This window comes from Rhinoderma darwinii, unplaced genomic scaffold (assembly GCF_050947455.1).
Source record: "Rhinoderma darwinii isolate aRhiDar2 unplaced genomic scaffold, aRhiDar2.hap1 Scaffold_728, whole genome shotgun sequence".
NCBI lineage: Eukaryota > Metazoa > Chordata > Amphibia > Anura > Rhinodermatidae > Rhinoderma > Rhinoderma darwinii.
In genome coordinates, this window is record NW_027464289.1 from 223,671 (window position 1) to 238,484 (window position 14,814).

The 14,814-nt window shown below is 45.9% G+C and overlaps 1 protein-coding gene across 2 annotated transcripts in view; it reads right to left on the reverse strand.

Annotated features, from left to right (window-relative positions):
• Positions 1 to 14,814, reverse strand: part of CGREF1 (cell growth regulator with EF-hand domain 1) — an 88,156-nt gene that overhangs the window by 18,229 nt on the left and 55,113 nt on the right. For both annotated transcript variants that reach the window (XM_075849270.1, XM_075849271.1), the window contains exons 3-4: positions 11,090 to 11,152; positions 10,394 to 10,464 (exon numbers count right to left, since the gene is read on the reverse strand). In XM_075849270.1, coding sequence (XP_075705385.1) covers positions 10,394 to 10,464; positions 11,090 to 11,152 — 134 coding nt within the window. The remainder of the gene's footprint in view (positions 1 to 10,393; positions 10,465 to 11,089; positions 11,153 to 14,814) is intronic.

Sequence of the window (14,814 nt, forward strand, 5' to 3'; positions counted from 1 at the left end):
ATAGGAGACCCAGTATTATCAGGAGATCAGAGGATGAGGAGAATATAGGAGACCCAGTATTATCAGGAGACCAGAGGATGAGGAGAATATAGGAGACCCAGTATTATCAGGAGATCAGAGGATGATGAGGAGAATATAGGAGACCCAGTATTATCAGGAGATCAGAGGATGAGGAGGATATAGGAGACCCAGTATTATCAGGAGATCAGAGGATGATGAGGAGAATATAGGAGACCCAGTATTATCAGGAGACCAGAGGATGAGGAGGATATAGGAGAGCCAGTATTATCAGGAGACCAGAGGATGAGGAGAATATAGGAGACCCAGTATTATCAGGAGATCAGAGGATGAGGAGGATATAGGAGACCCAGTATTATCAGGAGACCAGAGGATGAGGAGAATATAGGAGACCCAGTATTATCAGGAGACCAGAGGATGAGGAGAATATAGGAGACCCAGTATTATCAGGAGACCAGAGGATGAGGAGGATATAGGACCAGTATTATCAGGAGACCAGAGGATGATGAGGAGAATATAGGAGACCCAGTATTATCAGGAGACCAGAGGATGAGCAGAATATAGGAGACCCAGTATTATCAGGAGATCAGAGGATGAGGAGAATATAGGAGACCCAGTATTATCAGGAGATCAGAGGATGAGGAGAATATAGGAGACCCAGTATTATCAGGAGACCAGAGGATGAGGAGAATATAGGAGACCCAGTATTATCAGGAGATCAGAGGATGAGGAGAATATAGGAGACCCAGTATTATCAGGAGATCAGAGGATGAGGAGAATATAGGAGACCCAGTATTATCAGTAGATCAGAGGATGAGGAGAATATAGGAGACCCAGTATTATCAGGAGACCAGAGGATGAGAAGGATATAGGAGACCCAGTATTATCAGGAGACCAGAGGATGAGGAGAATATAGGACCAGTATTATCAGGAGACCAGAGGATGAGGAGGATATAGGAGACCCAGTATTATCAGGAGATCAGAGGATGAGCAGAATATAGGAGACCCAGTATTATCAGGAGACCAGAGGATGAGAAGGATATAGGAGACCCAGTATTATCAGGAGACCAGAGGATGAGGAGAATATAGGAGACCCAGTATTATCAGGAGACCAGAGGATGAGGAGGATATAGGAGACCCAGTATTATCAGGAGACCAGAGGATGAGGAGAATATAGGAGACCCAGTATTATCAGGAGACCAGAGGATGAGGAGAATATAGGAGACCCAGTATTATCAGGAGACCAGAGGATGAGGAGAATATAGAAGACCCAGTATTATCAGGAGACCAGAGGATGAGGAGAATATAGGAGACCCAGTATTATCAGGAGATCAGGGGATGAGAAGGATATAGCAGACCCAGTATTATCAGGAGATCAGAGGATGAGGAGAATATAGGAGACCCAGTATTATCAGGAGATCAGAGGATGAGGAGAATATAGGACCAGTATTATCAGGAGACCAGAGGATGAGGAGGATATAGGAGACCCAGTATTATCAGGAGACCAGAGGATGAGGAGGATATAGGAGACCCAGTATTATCAGGAGATCAGAGGATGAGGAGAATATAGGAGAGCCAGTATTATCAGGAGACCAGAGGATGAGGAGAATATAGGACCAGTATTATCAGGAGACCAGAGGATGAGGAGAATATAGGACCAGTATTATCAGGAGATCAGAGGATGAGGAGAATATAGGAGACCCAGTATTATCAGGAGATCAGAGGATGAGGAGAATATAGGAGACCCAGTATTATCAGGAGACCACAGGATGAGAAGGATATAGGAGACCCAGTATTATCAGGAGATCAGAGGATGAGGAGAATATAGGAGACCCAGAATTATCAGGAGATCAGAGGATGAGGAGGATATAGGAGACCCAGTATTATCAGGAGACCAGAGGATGAGGAGAATATAGGAGACCCAGTATTATCAGGAGACCAGAGGATGAGGAGAATATAGGACCAGTATTATCAGGAGATCAGAGGATGAGGAGAATATAGGAGACCCAGTATTATCAGGAGACCAGAGGATGAGGAGAATATAGGAGACCCAGTATTATCAGGAGATCAGAGGATGAGGAGAATATAGGAGACCCAGTATTATCAGGAGATCAGAGGATGAGGAGAATATAGGAGACCCTGTATTATCAGGAGATCAGAGGATGAGGAGAATATAGGAGACCCAGTATTATCAGGAGATCAGAGGATGAGGAGAATATAGGAGACCCAGTATTATCAGGAGATCAGAGGATGAGAAGGATATAGGAGACCCAGTATTATCAGGAGACCAGAGGATGAGGAGAATATAGGAGACCCAGTATTATCAGGAGACCAGAGGATGAGGAGAATATAGGAGACCCAGTATTATCAGGAGATCAGAGGATGAGGAGAATATAGGAGACCCAGTATTATCAGGAGACCAGAGGATGAGGAGAATATAGGAGACCCAGTATTATCAGGAGATCAGAGGATGAGGAGAATATAGGAGACCCAGTATTATCAGGAGACCAGAGGATGAGGAGAATATAGGAGACCCAGTATTATCAGGAGATCAGAGGATGAGAAGAATATAGGAGACCCAGTATTATCAGGAGATCAGAGGATGAGGAGAATATAGGAGACCCAGTATTATCAGGAGATCAGAGGATGAGGAGAATATAGGAGACCCAGTATTATCAGGAGACCAGAGGATGAGGAGAATATAGGAGACCCAGTATTATCAGGAGATCAGAGGATGAGGAGAATATAGGAGACCCAGTATTATCAGGAGACCAGAGGATGAGGAGAATATAGGAGACCCAGTATTATCAGGAGACCAGAGGATGAGGAGGATATAGAAGACCCAGTATTATCAGGAGATCAGAGGATGAGGAGAATATAGGAGACCCAGTATTATCAGGAGACCAGAGGATGAGGAGGATATAGGAGACCCAGTATTATCAGGAGACCAGAGGATGTGGAGGATATAGGAGACCCAGTATTATCAGGAGATCAGAGGATGAGGAGGATATAGGAGACCCAGTATTATCAGGAGACCAGAGGATGAGGAGAATATAGGACCAGTATTATCAGGAGACCAGAGGATGAGGAGAATATAGGACCAGTATTATCAGGAGATCAGAGGATGAGGAGGATATAGGAGACCCAGTATTATCAGGAGATCAGAGGATGAGGAGAATATAGGAGACCCAGTATTATCAGGAGACCAGAGGATGAGCAGAATATAGGAGACCCAGTATTATCAGGAGACCAGAGGATGAGGAGAATATAGGAGACCCAGTATTATCAGGAGACCAGAGGATGAGCAGAATATAGGAGACCCAGTATTATCAGGAGACCAGAGGATGAGGAGAATATAGGAGACCCAGTATTATCAGGAGACCAGAGGATGAGGAGGATATAGGACCAGTATTATCAGGAGACCAGAGGATGATGAGGAGAATATAGGAGACCCAGTATTATCAGGAGACCAGAGGATGAGCAGAATATAGGAGACCCAGTATTATCAGGAGATCAGAGGATGAGGAGAATATAGGAGACCCAGTATTATCAGGAGATCAGAGGATGAGGAGAATATAGGAGACCCAGTATTATCAGGAGACCAGAGGATGAGGAGAATATAGGAGACCCAGTATTATCAGGAGATCAGAGGATGAGGAGAATATAGGAGACCCAGTATTATCAGGAGATCAGAGGATGAGGAGAATATAGGAGACCCAGTATTATCAGGAGATCAGAGGATGAGGAGAATATAGGAGACCCAGTATTATCAGGAGACCAGAGGATGAGAAGGATATAGGACCAGTATTATCAGGAGACCAGAGGATGAGGAGAATATAGGAGACCCAGTATTATCAGGAGATCAGAGGATGAGGAGAATATAGGAGACCCAGTATTATCAGGAGACCAGAGGATGAGAAGAATATAGGAGACCCAGTATTATCAGGAGACCAGAGGATGAGCAGAATATAGGAGACCCAGTATTATCAGGAGACCAGAGGATGAGAAGGATATAGGACCAGTATTATCAGGAGACCAGAGGATGAGGAGAATATAGGAGACCCAGTATTATCAGGAGATCAGAGGATGAGGAGAATATAGGAGACCCAGTATTATCAGGAGACCAGAGGATGAGAAGAATATAGGAGACCCAGTATTATCAGGAGACCAGAGGATGAGGAGAATATAGGAGACCCAGTATTATCAGGAGACAGAGGATGAGGAGAATATAGGAGACCCAGTATTATCAGGAGACCAGAGGATGAGGAGAATATAGGAGACCCAGTATTATCAGGAGACCAGAGGATGAGGAGAATATAGGAGACCCAGTATTTTTTAGGAGACCAGAGGATGAGGAGGATATAGGAGACCCAGTATTATCAGGAGACCAGAGGATGAGGAGAATATAGGAGACCCAGTATTATCAGGAGACCAGAGGATGAGGAGAATATAGGAGACCCAGTATTATCAGGAGATCAGAGGATGAGGAGAATATAGGAGACCCAGTATTATCAGGAGACCAGAGGATGAGGAGAATATAGGAGACCCAGTATTATCAGGAGATCAGAGGATGAGGAGAATATAGGACCAGTATTATCAGGAGACCAGAGGATGAGGAGGATATAGGAGACCCAGTATTATCAGGAGACCAGAGGATGAGGAGAATATAGGAGACCCAGTATTATCAGGAGATCAGAGGATGAGGAGAATATAGGAGACCCAGTATTATCAGGAGACCAGAGGATGAGGAGAATATAGGAGACCCAGAATTATCAGGAGATCAGAGGATGAGGAGAATATAGGAGACCCAGTATTATCAGGAGACCAGAGGATGAGGAGAATATAGGAGACCCAGAATTATCAGGAAACCAGAGGATGAGAAGAATATAGGAGACCCAGTATTATCAGGAGACCAGAGGATGAGGAGAATATAGGAGACCCAGTATTATCAGGAAACCAGAGGATGAGAAGAATATAGGAGACCCAGTATTATCAGGAGACCAGAGGATGAGGAGAATATAGGAGACCCAGTATTATCAGTAGATCAGAGGATGAGGAGAATATAGGAGACCCAGTATTATCAGGAGACCAGAGGATGAGGAGAATATAGGAGACCCAGTATTATCAGGAGACCAGAGGATGAGGAGAATATAGGAGACCCAGTATTATCAGGAGACCAGAGGATGAGGAGAATATAGGAGACCCAGTATTATCAGGAGACCAGAGGATGAGGAGAATATAGGAGACCCAGTATTATCAGGAGACCAGAGGATGAGGAGAATATAGGAGACCCAGTATTATCAGGAAACCAGAGGATGAGAAGAATATAGGAGACCCAGTATTATCAGGAGACCAGAGGATGAGGAGAATATAGGAGACCCAGTATTATCAGTAGATCAGAGGATGAGGAGAATATAGGAGACCCAGTATTATCAGGAGATCAGAGGATGAGGAGAATATAGGAGACCCAGTATTATCAGGAGATCAGAGGATGAGGAGAATATAGGAGACCCAGTATTATCAGGAGACCAGAGGATGAGGAGAATATAGGAGACCCAGTATTATCAGGAGATCAGAGGATGAGGAGAATATAGGAGACCCAGTATTATCAGGAGATCAGAGGATGAGGAGAATATAGGAGACCCAGTATTATCAGGAGATCAGAGGATGAGGAGGATATAGGAGACCCAGTATTATCAGGAGATCAGAGGATGAGGAGAATATAGGAGACCCAGTATTATCAGGAGATCAGAGGATGAGGAGAATATAGGAGACCCAGTATTATCAGGAGATCAGAGGATGAGGAGAATATAGGAGACCCAGTATTATCAGGAGATCAGAGGATGAGGAGAATATAGGAGACCCAGTATTATCAGGAGACCAGAGGATGAGGAGAATATAGGACCAGTATTATCAGGAGATCAGAGGATGAGGAGGATATAGGAGACCCAGTATTATCAGGAGACCAGAGGATGAGGAGAATATAGGAGACCCAGTATTATCAGGAGACCAGAGGATGAGGAGAATATAGGAGACCCAGTATTATCAGGAGACCAGAGGATGAGGAGAATATAGGAGACCCAGTATTATCAGGAGATCAGAGGATGAGGAGAATATAGGAGACCCTGTATTATCAGGAGATCAGAGGATGAGGAGAATATAGGAGACCCAGTATTATCAGGAGACCAGAGGATGAGGAGAATATAGGAGACCCAGTATTATCAGGAGACCAGAGGATGAGGAGAATATAGGAGACCCAGTATTATCAGGAGATCAGAGGATGAGGAGAATATAGGAGACCCAGTATTATCAGGAGACCACAGGATGAGAAGGATATAGGAGACCCAGTATTATCAGGAGACCAGAGGATGAGGAGAATATAGGAGACCCAGTATTATCAGGAGATCAGAGGATGAGGAGAATATAGGAGACCCAGTATTATCAGGAGATCAGAGGATGAGAAGAATATAGGACCAGTATTATCAGGAGATCAGAGGATGAGGAGGATATAGGAGACCAGTATTATCAGGAGATCAGAGGATGAGGAGAATATAGGAGACCCAGTATTATCAGGAGACCAGAGGATGAGGAGAATATAGGAGACCAGTATTATCAGGAGACCAGAGGATGATGAGGAGAATATAGGAGACCCAGTATTATCAGGAGACCAGAGGATGAGGAGGATATAGGAGACCCAGTATTATCAGGAGATCAGAGGATGAGGAGAATATAGGAGACCCAGTATTATCAGGAGATCAGAGGATGAGGAGAATATAGGAGACCCAGTATTATCAGGAGATCAGAGGATGAGGAGAATATAGGAGACCCAGTATTATCAGGAGACCAGAGGATGAGGAGAATATAGGAGACCCAGTATTATCAGGAGACCACAGGATGAGAAGGATATAGGAGACCCAGTATTATCAGGAGACCAGAGGATGAGGAGAATATAGGAGACCCAGTATTATCAGGAGATCAGAGGATGAGGAGAATATAGGAGACCCAGTATTATCAGGAGATCAGAGGATGAGAAGAATATAGGAGACCCAGTATTATCAGGAGACCAGAGGATGAGGAGAATATAGGAGACACAGTATTATCAGGAGATCAGAGGATGAGGAGAATATAGGAGACCCAGTATTATCAGGAGACCAGAGGATGAGGAGAATATAGGAGACCCAGTATTATCAGGAGATCAGAGGATGAGGAGAATATAGGAGACCCAGTATTATCAGGAGATCAGAGGATGAGGAGAATATAGGAGACCCAGTATTATCAGGAAACCAGAGGATGAGGAGAATATAGGAGACCAGTATTATCAGGAGACCAGAGGATGAGGAGGATATAGGAGACCCAGTATTATCAGGAGATCAGAGGATGAGGAGAATATAGGAGACCCAGTATTATCAGGAGATCAGAGGATGAGGAGAATATAGGAGACCCAGTATTATCAGGAGATCAGAGGATGAGGAGAATATAGGAGACCCAGTATTATCAGGAGATCAGAGGATGAGGAGAATATAGGAGACCCAGTATTATCAGGAGATCAGAGGATGAGGAGAATATAGGAGACCCAGTATTATCAGGAGATCAGAGGATGAGGAGAATATAGGAGACCCAGTATTATCAGGAGACCAGAGGATGAGGAGGATATAGGAGACCCAGTATTATCAGGAGACCAGAGGATGAGGAGAATATAGGAGACCCAGTATTATCAGGAGATCAGAGGATGTGGAGAATATAGGAGACCCAGTATTATCAGGAGATCAGAGGATGAGGAGAATATAGGAGACCCAGTATTATCAGGAGATGAGGATGATGAGGAGAATATAGGAGACCCAGTATTATCAGGAGATCAGAGGATGAGGAGGATATAGGACCAGTATTATCAGGAGACCAGGGGATGAGGAGGATATAGGAGACCCAGTATTATCAGGAGACCAGAGGATGAGGAGAATATAGGACCAGTATTATCAGGAGATCAGAGGAAGAGGAGGATATAGGAGACCAGTATTATCAGGAGACCAGAGGATGAGGAGAATATAGGAGACCCAGTATTATCAGGAGATCAGAGGATGAGGAGAATATAGGAGACCCAGTATTATCAGGAGATCAGAGGATGAGGAGAATATAGGAGACCCAGTATTATCAGGAGATCAGAGGATGAGGAGAATATAGGACCAGTATTATCAGGAGACCAGAGGATGAGGAGAATATAGGAGACCCAGTATTATCAGGAGATCAGAGGATGAGGAGAATATAGGAGACCCAGTATTATCAGGAGACCAGAGGATGAGGAGAATATAGGACCAGTATTATCAGGAGATCAGAGGATGAGGAGAATATAGGAGACCCAGTATTATCAGGAGATCAGAGGATGAGGAGAATATAGGAGACCTAGTATTATCAGGAGATCAGAGGATGAGGAGAATATAGGAGACCCAGTATTATCAGGAGATCAGAGGATGAGGAGAATATAGGAGACCCAGTATTATCAGGAGATCAGAGGATGAGGAGGATATAGGAGACCCAGAATTATCAGGAGATCAGAGGATGAGGAGAATATAGGAGACCCAGTATTATCAGGAGACCAGAGGATGAGGAGGATATAGGAGACCCAGTATTATCAGGAGATCAGAGGATGAGGAGAATATAGGAGACCCAGTATTATCAGGAGACCAGAGGATGAGGAGGATATAGGAGACCCAGTATTATCAGGAGACCAGAGGATGAGGAGGATATAGGAGACCCAGTATTATCAGGAGACCAGAGGATGAGGAGAATATAGGAGACCCAGTATTATCAGGAGACCAGAGGATGAGGAGGAGAATATAGGAGACCCAGTATTATCAGGAGATCAGAGGATGAGGAGGATATAGGAGACCCAGTATTATCAGGAGATCAGAGGATGAGGAGGATATAGGAGACCCAGTATTATCAGGAGATCAGAGGATGAGGAGGATATAGGAGACCCAGTATTATCAGGAGACCAGAGGATGAGGAGAATATAGGAGACCCAGTATTATCAGGAGACCAGAGGATGAGCAGAATATAGGAGACCCAGTATTATCAGGAGATCAGAGGATGAGGAGAATATAGGAGACCAGTATTATCAGGAGACCAGAGGATGAGCAGAATATAGGAGACCCAGTATTATCAGGAGATCAGAGGATGAGGAGAATATAGGAGACCCAGTATTATCAGGAGACCAGAGGATGAGGAGGATATAGGAGACCCAGTATTATCAGGAGACCAGAGGATGAGGAGAATATAGGAGACCCAGTATTATCAGGAGACCAGAGGATGAGGAGGATATAGGACCAGTATTATCAGGAGATCAGAGGATGAGGAGGATATAAGAGACCCAGTATTATCAGGAGATCAGAGGATGAGGAGAATATAGGAGACCCAGTATTATCAGGAGACCAGAGGATGAGGAGAATATAGGAGACCCAGTATTATCAGGAGACCAGAGGATGAGGAGAATATAGGAGACCCAGTATTATCAGGAGATCAGAGGATGAGGAGAATATAGGAGACCCAGTATTATCAGGAGATCAGAGGATGAGGAGAATATAGGAGACCCAGTATTATCAGGAGATCAGAGGATGAGGAGAATATAGGACCAGTATTATCAGGAGACCAGAGGATGAGGAGAATATAGGAGACCCAGTATTATCAGGAGACCAGAGGATGAGGAGAATATAGGAGACCCAGTATTATCAGGAGACCAGAGGATGAGAAGGATATAGGAGACCCAGTATTATCAGGAGACCAGAGGATGAGGAGGATATAGGAGACCCAGTATTATCAGGAGATCAGAGGATGAGGAGAATATAGGAGACCCAGTATTATCAGGAGATCAGAGGATGAGGAGAATATAGGAGACCCAGTATTATCAGGAGATCAGAGGATGAGGAGAATATAGGACCAGTATTATCAGGAGACCAGAGGATGAGGAGGATATAGGAGACCCAGTATTATCAGGAGACCAGGGGATGAGGAGAATATAGGAGACCCAGTATTATCAGGAGATGAGGATGATGAGGATATAGGAGACCCAGTATTATCAGGAGACCAGAGGATGAGGAGAATATAGGACCAGTATTATCAGGAGACCAGAGGATGATGAGGATATAGCAGACCCAGTATTATCAGGAGATGAGGATGATGAGGATATAGAAGACCCAGTATTATCAGGAGATCAGAGGATGATGAGGATATAGGAGACCCAGTATTATCAGGAGACCAGGGGATGAGGAGGATATAGGAGACCCAGTATTATCAGGAGATGAGGATGATGAGGATATAGCAGACCCAGTATTATCAGGAGATGAGGATGATGAGGATATAGAAGATCTCTCGTCACACTCACCTGTCTCTCGGGTCATGTTTGAATCATTTTCTCCCAGAGGATCTTGTTCCTTTAGATATCCGTGTAGAACACTGAGAAGAGAAGAGGCAGAACAACTTGTGTTACACCATCAGATGTATCCCGACCCCCGGGCCTGTAGCCTCATATCTGGTGCCTCAGTGCCCTCCCAAATAATAAGTCACTCTAAAAAACAAACCCTTCTTGTAGGTAAATAGGTATTTTTTTTTATTGAGCCTCCAGACCTCCAACCCATGTAGAGAAGAATGGACTGAAGACAACTGCACCAGCTCTCAGTGCTACATCCAGACCTGACCTTGAGGAGCAGCTGCCCTTTTCTGCAGGGTCACCCCTAGACCTGGTCATCCTATGACTCATGGGACATCTGGCCCTGCTGAGCCATGTACCCGGGCGACTACGAGGGAAGGCTCGTGTATGACTGACGGGATATTTCTTACTTTATTCTATGGACCAGAACTTTTTTCTCTGAAATCTGGTAGCTCAATAACAATCTGCAGCTGGCTCTGTAATGTGTCCGCTGGGGTTCTCAGGTCCAACAGAACCAACAGTTTTAGAAGTACTGAAATCTACAGGATCAGTCAGAGTAGAGATGAAGGCCAGCACGTGCTTGAGATAATAGATGGTGTGATGGGGTCACGTCACCTCACATTCGGACAGGTGGAGTCAGTTTATTCTCACCTGAGATGTTCTTCTGCCGCAGTGAATGGGTTGGATATGCGGATGCCGTCTGACTGCCCTGACCTGGGAAGAAACATCCAGGATTAGGAGGAGAAGTAATGATGGATAGTCTAGAGAAGGAGCCTCATCATTGTGGAGCAGTAATGGGGCTGAATCATTAGAGGCGACTTCTTTCATATTAAAGCCGCTGCGGCAATCAACCAATTGCTGTGGATCCATCTCCAAACAGGTAACTGTGTCGGGGGAAGCCTTCTCTGGCCGCTGCGGGGGAAATATAGTACTACATAGCCACCACTGAGAAGAATATACCATGTAATACATGAATGGCGCAAGTCCTCCATTACAGAGCAGCTCTCCATTCTGGCTCATAGGGAGAAGGTCCTGGCCTCCATATACCCTATATACAGAGCTTGTATTCATGAAATAACCCTATAATACAGAGGCTGATGTCTATCTGGATTATCTGGCTGCTGACTGGGACCAAGATCCCATAGCCGTAAATTCTCCAATACTAGAACATGGAAAATCGCTGTCCGAAGAAACAAGCAGTACCAGGGACTGTGACCGTGAAGAAGACCAACGAAATTCAGTACGTTACCACCCAAACCTGAAACTATGAAGGTACGGCCACCATCTGTGCTTCTACAAGAAGGATCCATACCATGACATCTGAAGATACTGTAGAACCAGACAGGTACCCCACTGAGATAGAAACAGAATGGAGATGTACAGGGCCTCATTAACCTGCCTGGACCTGACATCCGAAGATAGAACCAGACAGATGACCAACTAACATAGAACCAGGTAGACATTGTACTGGGGCCTCATCAGCAGGCCTGGACCTGACATCTGAAGATAGGACCATGCAGAGTACCCACTGAGATAGAACCAGGGTGACATTGTACTGGGGCCTCATCAGCATGCCTGGACCTGACATCTGAAGATAGAACCATGTAGAGAACCCACTGAGATAGAACCAGGGTGACATTGTACTCGGTCCTTATCAGCAGGCCTGGACCTGACATCTACAGATAGAACCATGCAGAGAACCCACTGAGATAGAACCAGGGTGACATTGTACTGGGTCCTTATCAGCAGACCTGGACCTGACATCTACAGATAGAACCATGCAGAGAACTCACTGAGATAGAACCAGGGTGACATTGTACTGGGTCCTTACCAGCAGGCCTGGACCTGACATCTACAGATAGAACCAGGGTGACATTGTACTCGGTCCTTATCAGCAGGCCTGGACCTGACATCTGAAGATAGAACCATGCAGGGAACCCACTGAGATAGAACCAGGGTGACATTGTACTGGGTCCTTACCAGCAGGCCTGGACCTGACATCTACAGATAGAACCATGCAGAGTACCCACTGAGATAGAACCAGGTAGACATTGTACTGGGGCCTCATCAGCAGGCCTGGACCTGACATCTACAGATAGAACCATAGAGAGAACCCACTGAGATAGAACCAGGGTGACATTGTACTGGGTCCTTATCAGCAGGCCTGGACCTTACATCTACAGATAGAACCAGGGTGACATTGTACTGGGTCCTTATCAGCAGGCCTGGACCTGACATCTACAGATAGAACCATGCAGAGAACCCACTGAGATAGAACCAGGGTGACATTGTACTGGGCCTCATCAACCTGCCTGGACCTGACATCTACAGATAGAACCAGGTAGACATTGTACTGGGGCCTCATCAGCAGGCCTGGACCTGATATCTACAGATAGAACCAGGGTGACATTGTACTGGGCCTCATCAACCTGCCTGGACCTGACATCTACAGATAGAACCATGCAGAGAACCCACTGAGATAGAACCAGGTAGACATTGTACTGGGGCCTCATCAGCAGGCCTGGACTTGACATCTGAAGATAGGACCATGCAGAGAACCCACTAAGATAGAACAAGGGTGACATTGTACTGGGTCCTTATCAGCAGGCCTGGACCTGACATCTACAGATAGAACCATGCAGAGAACCCACTGAGATAGAACCAGGGTAACATTGTACTGGGTCCTTATCAGCAGGCCTGGACCTGACATCTACAGATAGAACCAGGGTGACATTGTACTGGGTCCTTATCAGCAGGCCTGGACCTGACATCTGAAGATAGGACCATGCAGGGAACCCACTGAGATAGAACCAGGGGGACATTGTACTGGGTCCTTATCAGTAGGCCTGGACCTGACATCTGAAGATAGGACCATGCAGAGAACCCACTGAGATAGAACCAGGGTGACATTGTACTGGGGCCTCATCAGCAGGCCTGGACCTGACATCTGAAGATAGGACCATGCAGAGAACCCACTGAGATAGAACCAGGGTGACATTGTACTGGGTCCTTATCAGCAGGCCTGGACCTGATATCTACAGATAGAACCAGGGTGACATTGTGCTGGGGCCTCATCAGCAGGCCTGGACCTGACATCTACAGATAGGACCATGCAGAGTACCCACTGAGATAGAACCAGGGTGACATTGTACTGGGTCCTTATCAGCAGGCCTGGAACTGACATCTACAGATGGAACCATAGAGAACCCATTGAGATAGAACCAGGGTGACATTGTACTGGGTCCTTATCAGCAGGCCTGGACCTGACATCTGAAGATAGGACCATGTAGAGAACCCACTGAGATAGAACCAGGGTGACATTGTACTGGGGCCTCCTCAGCAGGCCTGGACCTGACATCTGAAGATAGGACCATGCAGGGAACCCACTGAGATAGAACCAGGGTGACATTGTACTGGGTCCTTATCAGCAGGCCTGGACCTGACATCTACAGATAGAACCAGGGTGACATTGTACTGGGTCCTTATCAGTAGGCCTGGACCTGACATCTACAGATGGAACCATGCAGGGAACCCACTGAGATAGAACCAGGGTGGCATTGTACTGGGGCCTCATCAACAAGCCTGGACCTGACATCTACAGATAGAACCATGCAGAGAACTCACTGAGATAGAACCAGGGTGACATTGTACTGGGTCCTTATTAGCAGGCCTGGACCTGACATCTACAGATAGAACCATGCAGAGAACCCACTGAGATAGAACCAGGGTGACATTGTACTGGGTCCTTATCAGCAGGCCTGGACCTGACATCTACAGATAGAACCATGCAGAGAACCCACTGAGATAGAACCAGGGTGACATTGTACTGGGTGCTTATCAGCAGGCCTGGACCTGACATCTACAGATAGAACCATAGAGAGAACTCACTGAGATAGAACCAGGGTGACATTGTACTGGGTCCTTATTAGCAGGCCTGGACCTGACATCTACAGATAGAACCATGCAGAGAACCCACTGAGATAGAACCAGGGTGACATTGTACTGGGTCCTTATCAGCATGCCTGGACCTGACATCTACAGATAGAACCATGCAGAGAACCCACTGAGATGGAACCACGGTGACATTGTACTGGGTCCTTATCAGCAGGCCTGGACCTGACATCTACAGATGGAACCATGCAGGGAACCCACTGAGATAGAACCAGGGTGACATTGTACTGGGTCCTTATCAGCAGGCCTGGACCTGACATCTACAGATAGAACCATGCAGAGAACCCACTGAGATAGAACCAGGGTGACATTGTACTGGGTCCTTATCAGCAGGCCTGGACCTGACATCTACAGATAGAACCATGCAGAGAACCCACTGAGATGGAACCACGGTGACATTGTACTGGGTCCTTATCAGCAGGCCT